This window comes from Cynara cardunculus, assembly GCF_001531365.2.
Source record: "Cynara cardunculus var. scolymus isolate 2C chromosome LG 10, CcrdV1, whole genome shotgun sequence".
Lineage (NCBI taxonomy): Eukaryota > Viridiplantae > Streptophyta > Magnoliopsida > Asterales > Asteraceae > Cynara > Cynara cardunculus.
The window spans coordinates 22911424-22925374 of NC_037537.1; the positions used below are offsets into that span (position 1 = coordinate 22911424).

At 34.8% G+C, this 13951-nt stretch overlaps 3 protein-coding genes across 3 annotated transcripts; all 3 read left to right on the forward strand.

Annotated features, from left to right (window-relative positions):
- Window positions 1-2020: 2020 nt before the first annotated feature.
- LOC112519616 (G-type lectin S-receptor-like serine/threonine-protein kinase LECRK3) lies at window positions 2021-4494 on the forward strand. The gene has a single exon (XM_025127826.1). It carries the CDS (start codon window positions 2021-2023, stop codon window positions 4391-4393), a length of 2373 nt encoding a protein of 790 aa, XP_024983594.1. The 3' UTR covers window positions 4394-4494.
- A 3419-nt stretch (window positions 4495-7913) lies between these two features.
- On the forward strand, window positions 7914-10377 carry LOC112520127 (DEAD-box ATP-dependent RNA helicase 42-like). Its single transcript, XM_025128427.1, has 2 exons — window positions 7914-7998; window positions 9902-10377. The coding sequence occupies exons 1-2, from the start codon at window positions 7914-7916 to the stop codon at window positions 10375-10377; spliced, it is 561 nt and encodes a 186-aa protein (XP_024984195.1).
- Window positions 10378-12166: 1789 nt separating this feature from the next.
- On the forward strand, window positions 12167-13662 carry LOC112519412. Its single transcript, XM_025127515.1, has 2 exons — window positions 12167-12528; window positions 12973-13662. The coding sequence occupies exon 2, from the start codon at window positions 13020-13022 to the stop codon at window positions 13419-13421; it is 402 nt and encodes a 133-aa protein (XP_024983283.1). The 5' UTR covers window positions 12167-12528; window positions 12973-13019; the 3' UTR covers window positions 13422-13662.
- The last annotated feature ends 289 nt before the right edge of the window (window positions 13663-13951 follow it).

A 13951-nucleotide genomic window follows, 5' to 3' on the forward strand; every position in this document is an offset into this window, starting at 1 on the left:
TGATAAATTAATAAATATATGTTAAATATATTTTGAATAGTTAAAAAAATGTACCAGTGATATTTTTAACATTTTCGGTTGAAAATGGTCTAACATATTTAAGTCTTTTAAAAATAAAATTTTAATAAAATATAAAATATTAATTTACCACTAATCCTTCAGAGCATACAAAATTAAGTTTATCATATTTATTGGATCAAATACGTTTGATTGTTGATAATTGTTCAACTTTTTTACCTTTTCATTTAAATCTTATAATTAAAAAATAGTTCGATCTTTGCAACTTCAAGTAGGCGTATTCGAAGTCCGGTTTGGACGGTTTAACTTCTTAAACCACAAACCAAACCGCAATGCGGTTTAGGAAAATTTTCAAACCGAATGGTTTGATAACGGTCAAATCGAACCACAAAAAAGACGGTTTGTCTGACCACTTTAAGCGGTTTGCATCTCTTATGGGGCTTTAAATTAAAAAAACATAACACCAGTATCCAAAAATATAGTTTCTACCACTATAACATTATTAAAAAACTATTAAATCGAATTTAAAAAAAACGTCTATCTCTAAAATTTAATTTTTTTTTATGAAACTGGAAAAAAAAAACTTAAATAAGTATATCAACAATAATCGGAGTTTTTGAGAAATATTGAGCAAATCGAAGAACGGTTTGGAATTTTGGATATGATTTTTGTCGGATTTCGGAATTTTGTCAACTTAGATAACGCAATCAAATGAAAACTTAAAACATAATGTCTTGGATGAACTTTTTTAATTGGCCCATAAAGTGATAAAAGTTAAGTCTACAACATGAAAACTAAATATAATTAATACATATGTCAGTCGGTTCGATCCAGACCGCTCAAAAAATCATTTAAACGGTAGGTCATACCAAACTAAGCAGTTTGTCTATTTTTTACCAGATTGGACCGCCAGATCGTTCAAACCGTCAAACACGGTCCTGTTTGACTTGGTTCGATCGATCCAGTGAATTTTTTGAACACCCCTAATTTCAAGTTGCCAATATTAGCTTTTCATGAATAAATAACCTACTTTTATTTACAATTATTAGATTATTAAAATTTTAAATAATTAGTTTGATATTAATTAAAATTAAAATAATTATTAAATGTTATAATAAAGTTATTTATAATATGAAGAACGATTATGTGGGTGGTCAAATTAAGGAGGTGGGGGCAGAAACTTTTGACTTCAATTTGTAATGGGTAGCGTGTTTGATGGGATGATACGTGGAACTCTTCAAAATACATCTATTCTATCCGATGTGGGGCTCTAACACGACTTTTTCAACGAAGGCTAGATGGACCCAAATTATCCGAGTATGTTGAGAGGGGGCAAGATTGGTGAGGGAACTAGACCGATACATATTGCCCCAAAGTACTGTCATCTAGAGTGGTAAACCTTGAATCTCATACCATGTGATAATATATGAAATCCTGTCAGATTACTCTAAAGAGGAGGTTCCAACAAATTTGAATGAGAAATAGTCCAAGTCTAACCGATGTAAAACTCTTTTAACGTCGGAAGTTTTGTTTAAATGAAACAAAACATATGGATCATTGAATTTGTAACTTCATTAATTTGATGGGATAAAGCAGATGGGGAAAGGAAAACTTTTCCAACATAGAACTTTTCTAGTCTTTTACTTGTCTACAATTGACCTCACTTCATTAGAAGTTTCCATAAAAGTTTTTATAATTGGGTCTATCTGCAATTGTTTTCCACGTTGCCTTCCTTCCGTGTATCATCATAATTTGGGTTTCCTTGAAGAAAAATCAAGCCAACTGGTCAAGATTCTGTAACACCACACAAATTTAAGGATTGGGGTGTCACCATAAAACACTTGTATTACAAAGTATTTTGTACATAGGACTTCAAAAGCCTTTCTGTTGACTTCAATCATTCATCAGCTTTAGATATATATATATATATATATATATATATATATGTTTTTAGACTCCCATTGATTTTTTGTTATTCTTTCTACCAATCTCTCAATTCCTTATGGCCGAAGTCCTATTGTGTCTCTTCTTCCTGACTACTTTTCTGGGTTTTGTAGCTGGACAACAGACCAACTGTTCTGTACCTGTTGGTGCATCACTCACGGCAACCCCCGGTGTCACACCATGGCTTTCATCTTCTAGTGACTTTGCCTTTGGTTTTCAACAACTTCAAGGGAACGATAATTTCTTATTATCCATATGGTATGACAAGATACCTGACAAAACCATCATATGGTATCCAGAAACAAGTGCTACGGTGTCTAGAGGATCGAAAGTCGAGCTAATTGATCAGCGTGGGATTGTACTCACTGATCCTCAAGGCAGAGAAGTATGGAGTACTTCCGGCTCTTTTTCTGATCTTGCATGTGGCTTTATGAATGATACTGGTAACTTTGAGATTCTTGGCAATAATTCTGGCAAGATATGGGAGAGTTTTAGTTATCCAGCAGATACCCTGTTGCCTACTCAGGTTATGGAGATACGAGGACAAATCAATTCGAAAAAAAACAAAACAAACTTCTCTCGTGGAAGATTCCAATTACGTCTGCTACCAAATGGGAATCTTGTTCTTAATATTCGAGATATATTTTCCAATTTCCCTCTTAATCCTTACTATGTAAGTGGAACTTTTGATGCCGACAATTCAACAAATTCTGGTTACCAATTGATATTTGATGCAACGGGATACATGTATATATTGAGAAGAAATGGCCAAAAATATGATCTTACTCCAAGAGACGCACTTCCTTCTGGAGATTATTATCACAGAGCTACTCTAGATCCTGATGGGCTTTTTACTCAATACTACCACCCCAAGAATCCCACTGGAAATGCAAGTTGGGCAGTTATATGGTCTGAGCCAAAAGAAGTATGTTTCAATGGGAGAATAGGTAGCGGAGCTTGTGGACTTAACAACGTTTGCAGCCTTGATGGTAACCGGCCAAAGTGTGAATGCCCACGGGGGTTTTCGTTGCTTGATTCCAATGATCCAAATGGTGACTGCAACCGTGATTTCAGTCCAAGATGTGATGAAGGTTATGCGGGAGATCTGTTTGATTTCATTGAGCTTAATAATACTAATTGGCCAGGAACTGACTATGCGCATATCATACCTACTAATGAACAAAGCTGCAAAAATTCTTGCACAGAAGATTGTTTCTGTGCTGTTGCAGTTTTTGCAAACGACCAATGTTGGAAGAAGGCGCTTCCACTCACCAACGGAAAGAAGACTTCTTCAGAAAATGTGAAGACATTCCTGAAATACCAGAAAGATGAACGTCCTCTTCAACGCCCTCCTCCGTTTTTAAAAGAAAAAGATCAGAGAAGTTTGGTACTTGTTGGATCAGTTCTCTTAGGTACTTGTGTGTTTGTTATTGTAGTATTGATTGGTGTAATTTGTCTGGGTTTCTTTCTAATCTACAAGAAGAAACCCACATATCCATATGCAAGTAGTAAAGCTGCTGAAAGCAATCTGCCTCGTTTTACTTATCAAGAGCTAGTGGAAGCTACTAATGGGTTCAAGGATGAACTGGGAAGGGGGGCTTTCGGGATAGTCTATAAAGGTGTAATAGGGACAAACATCGTGGCAGTAAAGAAGTTGGATAGAGTGGTTGAAGATGGCGAGAAGGAATTCAAGACGGAAGTTAACGTCATTGCAAGGACTCATCACAAAAATTTGGTGCAGCTTCTTGGGTATTGTGATGATGGTGAGCAACGCCTATTGATTTACGAGTACATGAACAATGGCACTCTCGCAGCCTTTCTTTTCAAAGACATGAAGCCAAGTTGGAAAGAAAGGAGTTATATTGGTGTAGGCGTAGCAAAGGGACTCGCATACCTCCATGAAGAGTGTAGCACACAGATCATCCACTGTGACATAAAGCCTCAAAATATTCTTCTTGACGATTACTACAATGCTAAGATWTCWGATTTTGGATTGGCAAAGCTTTTATTGATGAATCAAAGTCGAACAAATACTGGAATAAGAGGAACGAAAGGATATGTTGCTCCAGAATGGTTTAGGAACACCCCCGTCACTGTGAAGGTTGATGTATTCAGCTATGGCGTGTTACTATTAGAGATCATTTCATGTCAAAAGAGTGTGGTTTTTGACAGTGATAAGGAATATGTGGAAGTTTTAACTGATTGGGCATGGGATTGCTATCATGAAGGTAGAGTGGATGCACTTGTTGAGAATGATATGGAGGGGTTAGACGACTTGGAGAGAGTAACAACGTTTGTGAAGATTGGTCTATGGTGTGTACAAGAAAACCCTTCTTTGAGGCCAACCATGAGGAAGGTAGTCCAGATGCTTGAAGACTTTGAAGTGACAGATCCTCCATGTCCATGCCCTCTATTTTGTACCTCCATCTAATTATCAAATAGCTCTGCCATTAATGTGTTGGTACCTTGTTCTATATATTAATTGTTTCCTACTGTTAGTTGTAAAAAATAATTTCGATCTATATAGTTTAATTATCACATCTTGAGAGGCTCGGTTGTTTTAGGAATCTCGAGTAATGTAACAAGTAGATGTTAATGCTTTTGGTTTTGACAACTTACTTTTGTATATTCTCAATGCATAATTGATCTGATTCAGACATAAAAAAAATTTGCATTGAGAAATTTTTGGATATCCAAAAATCTGCACATTTTTTTATGTGATATCCAAAAACCTACGGTAAATTCATTAAGAATCACCATAATACATCTTTGTGATATCCAAAATTCGTGAGAATTTATTGGGCGACTTCGTCACATATTATATGATGTTCAAAAATCTTAATATTTATGTTAATTTAATTGTCTAGTATAATGACTTTTAAGAAATAGCGGAAATTGAAGCTTTTCTTGACCGTAGGTTAATTTCTTGGCAAGTTTATGCACACCGACTAATTTCTCGAGGGTGATCATGAATGGCCCGGAGTTATTGTAGGTAAACTAGCCACAAGAGCTTTAACGGTTACTTGGATTCGATGAGATTTCCACTAGAAAATGACACTTTTTGGAATCTAATTAATTGTTGAGGTGGCCATGGACCAGTTCCACATTGAATGCTTCCAGCAGCATATGACTCTTTCGTGATTGTCACCCAGAAGAGTCAAGATCCTTTACAATTTGGACACAACAGAAGACTTCTTGTATTATATCACATGGAATTCAAAAGTCTTTCCGTTGACTTTATGGCAATAATCCATCTTTTTTTATTAACATGATATTCAACCCGTTATGCGAGTCGATTACTTTGCAGATAGTTCGAATTCACTGCATTTGAACCTCCATGAGACACAAGGGGATTTTTATTTCTATTTGGATTTTTAATAAAGATCCTAATTTTGTTATGTTGTTGTCTATTGATTAATTATTGTAGCAATTTCCCGTTACGCTTAGTCCTTCTGTATATCATCTTTCTAACTACTTTCATATGTTTTGTAGCTGCACAACGGACCAATGGTGCATCACTCACAGCAACCTCTGATGTCAAACCATGGCTTTCGTCTTCTGGTGAATTTCCAACAACTTCAAGGGAAAGATATTTTCTTGTTATTCATAAGGTATGACAAGATACCTGACAAAACCATCATCTGGTATCCAGGAACAAATGCTACAGTGTCTAGCTAGAGGATCGAAAGTCGAGCTAGTTGATCAGCTGGGCTCGTACTCGGTGATCCTCAAGGCAGACAAGTATGGAGTACTTTTGGGTCCATTTCTAATCTTGCACATGATGTTATGAATGATACAGGTAACTCTGGGCTTGTTCGTAACGATTCTAGCAAGATTTGGGAGAGTTTCGAATTTCCAGCAGATACTTTACTAATATTAATTGGCCACCATCTGATTACATGCGCCTCAATTCAATTTATGGAGAATGATCAGGAAGCCTTAGATGACTACAAGAGACTAAATGAATCCACATATACTAAAAGCAACTATGTTACTCATCATTTCGTTCCTAAAAAATAACATAACAGAACAAAAACCCGAGCAAATAGAAGAGATAAAAAAAAATCTAAAAATTTAGTTTAATTAACGATTTCACATATTAATGTCATAATATATAAATATATTTATAAATAAACAAACGTAAACGAAAATAAATGAATAAATAAGACCATTGTCCATGTTCATTCATTTAACTAAACGAACACAAAAATGTGTTTATGTTCGTTATTTATTAAATAAGCGAACTTCCTTCCGTACGGTTCATGAACAGTTTACTGAACGTTCGATTCGTTTACGATGCTAGTCGACGAGATGGTATCAATGACTAGAGATAGAAAAGGAATTTTGTGATTTTTGTTGATTTTGTTGTTGTTCATGTGATTTTGGTTCCCATGATTCAAAGAATTTCTTATTTTATATATTCATATTGTTTGGAATTGAATGTGGGACTAAACGTTTATTCGGTAAGTGTTTATTGGGTAATTTTCCTTATCAGATGAACATGACAAGAGTCAAAAATCTTACCCGATAAGAGCAATGATAAAGATAGAGGGTCTTATTCGATAAGTGCGGGTGACGACTCTTACTCGGATAAGTGCTTACCAGGTAAATTATTGCATACGATATCCTTTTGATGTACTATAATCTTATCCGGTAAAATAAATTATAATATTGATTCCTAAAGGTAAATGCTTACCAGGTAAGCATTTAAATAAACGGCTCATTACTCTTCTTATTTTTTGTTTGAATTGATGGCATTTTGTGGTCAGGACTTTTGGGTTAAAGAATACATGGGGAGGAAGAAAAGAGATCAAAGGGAAAAGACTAAAAATTACCACAATACCCGTGACTTAACATGTATATTTTAACTGTGTTAACGGGGAGGAGAAAAACCGAGAATATTTCGCATACAACTGGGTTTTTTTGCAATAAAAAATTATAAAGATCTAATCCAAGAAAATCAACAAACCACAAGGATCAAAAATGAAATTAACTCTACTTGGGTACTAACCTTTTTTAATAAAAAGGAAAATGACATAAATATCCCTCAACGAAGGACACTCCAACTAACGGTGTTAGGGCTAGAAATCATTTTCAAAGTAAAACGTATATCATGGTGACTACTTCTAAACTTTTTGAATCACGGGGATCATTTTCGGGTTTTTTTTTTATAAACTATGGAGATCAAGAGTGTAGTTACTTTTTCTTTTAAGGAGAGGTTTGGTTTGCAGATTTTCTGAAGAAATCTGATAGAATTGGAATGTTGAGTTTCATTGATCAAATTTCATTCCCTCGTTTGGTTCATTTTTTTTACAAAAGGAATATTCAAAGTCCTACAAATGTTACATATAAATAAATTTAATATTTCTTAGAAACTACATGGTATTTTGATGGAATGAAATTCTCTATTTTTATAATATCAAATATGTCATTAACCCAATATACCCTAATCTCATAAAACCCAATATAATCATCATCGACCACCTCCGACCACCGTCGATCTGAATCACTGCCAACCACCGCTATCTGAATCACTGCCGACCATCACCTACTACATGTTATTTTGAGACAATTTTATTATCGATCTAGTAACATCGTTTGGTCTATGATTATATTTAGGTTGTGTATTTTATATTGTTTTACATATTAAATAACTATTTTATTGAAATATCTTTAGTTTATGAAGTATCTAGTAACTTGGAACCTCAACCTCCATTTCGTTGCATCATTGTCCCCCTCCCCCTCCTTCTTTGGGGACCATCTATGTTCTTCTCAATCTCCATTGAACCTGTTGTTCACATCACACGACATACGATTTTTCATTTGAAATTAGGATTTTGATTTAGGTTTCAAATTTGCAATTTGGTTGAGTTTTGGAGTTTAGGTTGGATTTTGGTTTAGTTCATATTTGAATTTGGTTGCGTCTTGAGGAATTTGGTTTGTCAATAAAGATGATCGGATGGGGGTCGGGTCGGAGAGGGTTGTCGGACTCGGGGGAGGATGAGAAAAAGAAGAGGCGTGGGGTTAAGGTTAAACGTGTGTGCATTAAAAAAGTATTTAATAAAAAATGAAAAGGGCAAAAAAGATGTAGGACTAAAATTCCCCTTGGCATACATTTTTAATAGAGTTAATTTCAAGGACTATTTTTATATTTATTATAGCATAGGGACGATTTTTGTAGGTTTATATAAATCATAGGGACTAAATTTGTCGTTGGTAGTTGGTACTTCAACAAAGGAGGGTAATTTTGTCGAAGATAGAGTTGGCCGTTTTATTCTGCAAGGAGAGTCCCCGTTTTGTGATTTACTAACACATAATTAAATGAGAACCATAAAAATATTACAAATTTATGTGCACACGAAAAGGGTAAGAGGGCACAGGCCCCCAACAAGCTAATTCCAAATCCCAATAAACAGCCCAAATAAAACATTAGTGTTAGGTTTTAAAAAAAAAATTAACCAAAAACAATTAATAGCTCCAAATCTAAATTTATGCATCTTATTTATAACTCTTAGTTCAATGAGTCATTACTTTAAGGATTAATTAAACGTCATTAAGTTCCAAAACTCAATCTGTTGAAAATCATTTTATTTTTCTTATTTTGTTTGTTATAATGCTAATGATTTGATTAATCACTATTTTGATTTTTTCCAACTTTCTTTTTATTTTATTGTGTTATAGATTTATAATTATTGTTATTTGTTAATTATTAAATTTTTCTTTCTTAATTGTTATTTGATTTAGGATTCTTTAATTTGTTATTTAATTTGGGTTTGTTATTTTGATTTAAAGTTTGCTACTAGTTTGTCTTTTATTTTTGATTTCTTGGTATTTTGCTATCTGATTTCTTTTTAACTGAATCTAAGTTATCGATCTCTTGCCCTCTAATTTCATGTTACTAACTATTAATGTGTAGTGTGTTCATTTGCTTTGGTTTAACCGAAAAGTAAAATATGTACATGACGATATAATGTCTCGGTTTATCCAAAATAGTCAAAAATTAATTGAAAACCAAACCGAATAAGTTATATTTATTCGATAACTGAACTGTTTAATCTGGAAACCAAATAATCCAAAATCGTATTGGTTCGAATGAGTTATTTGGTTTCAGAATTTTTTTGACACTCTTAAATGTGCCCCCAATAATAGAAGTTTATGGATTTGCCATTGTCTATGAGAAATGATATAAAAGTATTTTTATATTATTTTTTAATCAAAAGCTACGATTTAACATATTGTTTCATATATGTTTATGTTCACCTTATGAAAAAAATTGCATGTGAAACCTTTTTTGGGTTCACTTAGGTGGCGTTTGTTTTTTAAGAGGTGCTGAAGTCTGAAGTCTGAATTCACTTCTGATTTTTAAGAGGTGGTGCTGAAGTCTGAAATCTGAATCAATCAGACTGTTTGTTTTTTGCGTCTGAAATCTGAAGTTTGAAGATGAGAGATCGAGAGTTGATATGGATCGACAGTTGACAGAGTGAGAGATGAGAGATCGAGACAGAAGAGTTGATCCAGAGAAATTGAGCGTAAAGAGATCAGAGTAGGTAGACGACAATTTGAAATAAGAGGTAATAAGAGGTTTCTCAATCACTTAGGTGGCGTTTGTTTTTTAAGAGGTGCTGAAGTCTGAAGTCTGAATTCACTTCTGAATTTTAAGAGGTGGTGCTGAAGTCTGAAATTTGAATCAGTCAGACTGTTTGTTTTTACGTCTGAAATCTGAATCAGTATACTTGACAAATATAAACGTGATATGTAATTGTGTAATCATAAACCATTACCCAATCAGTTATACAGTTGATCAATCATAGGTAATAACAATCTTTAGCTCATCATCTCTAAGCCCAAAAGCAGCCCAAGGCTGCTGTAAGCCCAGACCAGCAGCAATGAGAAGGAGGAAAAACTAGCCCAAGTTGCTGCCCAGTCCTGAAATCGGCAGAGAGAGAGAGAGAGAGAGACGTGTGCAGCGAGAGTTCGGGAGAAGGAGCAGCAGATCGGGAGATCGTGGGTGAGTTCGAGGAAGATCGTGGGCAAAGATGGGAGCAATTAAAGAGGACAGCAGCAAGCTGTCGAAGAGGGAGAGGCTGGTCGCGTGGAAGGAGAAAAGAAGGAGAGGGCGGTCGCGAGAGGAATCAAGCAGCCGGCTGTCGTTTGAGAGAAAAACCGAGGACGAGGGYTGTCGATAGAAAAAGGGGCTGTCATCAAGCAGCAGGAAGAAATCGAGAGGAAGAAATCGAGCAGCCGAGAGGAAGAAATCGAGCAGCAGGGGGCTGTCATCAAGCAGCCGAGAGGAAGAAATCGAGCAGCAGGGGGCTGTCGATTGGAAGCAGCAGAAGAGGGAAGGAAGCAGCAGAAGAGGGAAGGAAGCAGCAGCCGAGAAGAAGGGGAATCAAATTAAGAGGTTTTCAGACTTAAATTTACATCTAACCGATTCAGACAAAATGAGACATTTTAAGCACTTAATTTATAAAAAAAACAAACGCACTTAATTCCTCTAGGTCTGAATCGGTCAGACTTAAGAGGCAATTAAGTGATTTTTTAGAAAAACAAACAGGGCCTTAAATTTTCAGACCTAATAAGAGCTTTTAAGCTCTTAATTGGAAAAAAAAAACAAACACACTGAATCCTCTTATATCTGACCGATTCAGACTTAAGAGGACATTAAGTGTTTTTATTAAAAACAAACAGCCCCTTAGTGAAACGAAAATACACAGAAAAGATATTCATATGGTGAAACTATCACATTATGAAACAAATATATGTGAAACAATATTCTAAATACTAGCATTTAATGAAAAAAAAAATCATATAAAATTTATTTTTAAATCGGTTATCACATGGTTTGTAACATTTTTGTGATTCTCATTTAATTTAACATACGTGCGGGTACACACACATACATACTAGTTGGAAAAGGTTTATTTAAGAATGATAAATATTTGAGAAGTAAATAAGTGATCCTAACCCTTCATTTGGTCATTTGCGACTTTGACCATGAAATATAGAATAATTTGTCGAATGGATATGCGTAATTTAGATGAGTAGTTTCGTAACTTTTACAAATAGGCGGCAAACGGGTTCATATGTGAATCTATGTGATACACATAGGAACTATATGTTCGTATGTGAATCACAGAAGTTCAAATGTGAATCATACAAGTTCATATATGAATCAGTTAATTAGTTCATATGTGAATCGGTTAAAATAGTTCATATGTGAATTACACGAGTTCATATATGAACATATAGTTCACATGTGAATCACATAGGTTCATATATGAATTCGTTTGTCGTATATCTGTAAAAGTTATTGAACTACCCTCACTATTTTTCGTATAGCTGTAATTATTGACTAGTCAAATACGATCTTGACGGTAAAAAAGACTAGAATCACTTCTCTACTTCTCAAAATAATCTTTGGCTATACTTGTGTGTAGGAATGTAAATGATGCGAATCAAGTTTGAGAATCAAAATATTCAACTCGAACTCGATAACCATTTCTCAAACTCGAACTCAACTCGAAAACTCGTGAGTAGTTAATAACTAAATTTGACTCGAACTTTTCGATTTGACTATTGGGTAGCTCAACTCAACTTGTTAATATATCGAGTCGAGTGTTGACCGAGTCGATCTCGAGTAACTCACGAGTTGTCTCATATCGATTACCCCTACTTGTGTGTACATATATTTATTCAGTTTTTATTTGAAAATTAAAAAACCAAAAAGACCAAAATGCCCTTAGTTAACATGATTTTTAATGAAAGTTAGGGGCTGTTTGGCAAATGCTGAATGGTTTGGTGCAAAATGGTTAAGTGGTCAGAATGATTAAAATGCTCTCATGATATAGTGCAAAATGAAATATAATTGTTTGATAATTGTGTACAATGAAATTAGGGCTTTTAATGGTTAAGGGAGATTCATGATACAAAATCATTCAGAGAGTTTTAGAACCATTAAGAGACAGACTTTTCTTTGCCAAACAAGATTCACTTAACGATTCAGAGTTACCTCTTAAAGGAACTATTAAGAGGTAAACAAACAACCCCTTGATCAAAGGGATAAAAAATGTAATTATTTTAAGATGGGAACAAAACTTGACATCGAGTGGTAACCAAAAGGATCAAAAACACAATTTACTCAAGAATTTAGTTACCAAAGTGATAGAACAACGTTAACATCTCTTTCCCAACCCTTGACCAAAGTGCACACACACTCTATGCCAATACCCATTTCAACATTACACACTAAATTCTCATCTACACAACCCAATTCACCAAATCTCTCTCTCTCTCTCTCTCTCTCTCTCTCTGTATCATCTTCTTCCATATCTGCTTGCTGTATCTGCCCATTCCCTCTTACCTTGGGACCACTTATTTTCAAAATCTCTCTCTACCATCTGATCCTCATTCATTCTATCCCCCAAATCACTATCTATCTTGTTAAAGAAAGAAACAATCTTTTCTTCAACTATCGAAAAACTCAACCTGTTCAAAACATATGTTTCGCCTATTCACAGATGCTTTGATTGATTGATTGATAGCCCTGCTCTTCTTATATCTCACATGGTTAGTTTCTTTCTTATCTGATTTGATTTATGGTGTCATTGTTTCCAGCTTAAAGATTCTACAGTTGTTGGGTTTTGCAAGTCAAAGATATTGCATCTGGCTTTTGCTTGATTTGTTTGTTCTTATTTCTGAGATCTTGTCTTCTGATCAAGTTATGCCCCCTTTTCATAGATCTTATGGCTTGTAATTCATAAATGAATATGCTTTATTCTCTGATTGTTTTGTTCTTCCCTAATCTTTAGACAACTATTGCCTATCTGTTTTCTTTTCTTTAGGGTTTTTTATGTTATTCAGTTGATTCTAGATTTACACATCTGAATCGAATATGTTTTCTAGTTTCGGTGTACACCCATTATATGGATTTGAATGTTTTTGAGGTTTTTCTTGATACAAATTGAATATTTCCCACTAGTAAGGTCTCTTTTTTCCCTTTTGATTTGGCAGAATATGTATCTGGAACTGTAGTTTCTTGAATCTTGATTGCTGTAAGTATGGGTAGGGGTAGAGGAAAAGGGAAGAAGTTCACTTTGACTAACAATGATGACAATGGAAGTGGTGAAGAAGAAAGAATTCCAGCCCAAAAAAGAAGGGGTAGGCCCCAGAAACCATTGGTGGATGAAATCGAAGAAGATGTTGAAAAGATAGAAGATGAAGAGAACACGAATGTGAATGATGTTGTATCGAACAAAGATGTGAAGGTAATGGAGAATGGAAAGAAGAGGAAAAGAAACAAACAGTTGAAAGAAGAGGGTGATTTGGTGAAGGAGGAAAGTGGGATTGGAACCAGATCAAACGCTAACGGATTAGCTCAGGTTAATGGTTTTCGCCATACTGGAAGTAGGAGGAAAAGCAAGCCTCGCCGTGCAGCTGAAGCAGGTGTCGAGTGCAAATGAGACCTGCAATCAAAGCATGCCCTTGCCTACCTAGTAAACCTCTAGTCTCATCTGGTTCATCTGTTCTCTATTTTGGTTGTTTATTTCTATCTAGTTTTCGGTTTGATTGAATGGGAAGCCTTGAATTGATCATGGTAATCTCATTTTGCATCATCGATATATGTTCCATTTGAGTCTATAACAAATTTTTTGCATGATATCGGTTGCATAAGACTTTATTTAGAGTTGTTTTATTCGATCCATCGTATTTTGTGTTCATTATATAGTAGATTCATCTTCAAGCATAAATAAGTGGCATACTGCCATAATGATTCTAAATCTGTTTGTTATGTCCCTCATTTGAAGTTTAGCTGTTTTTTCATCTTCAGCTTAATATGCAAAGGTTCTATAAGGACTAGGGCCTGTGGATTTTTTTTTGTCAAATGACTAAAATACCCCTGAGTAACAACAAAGGACCCAAATCAGTATCATCTATGTTTTGTAAAAGACGACAATGAATAGATAGGTAAATGTGCTTAAAGTCCCTAAAT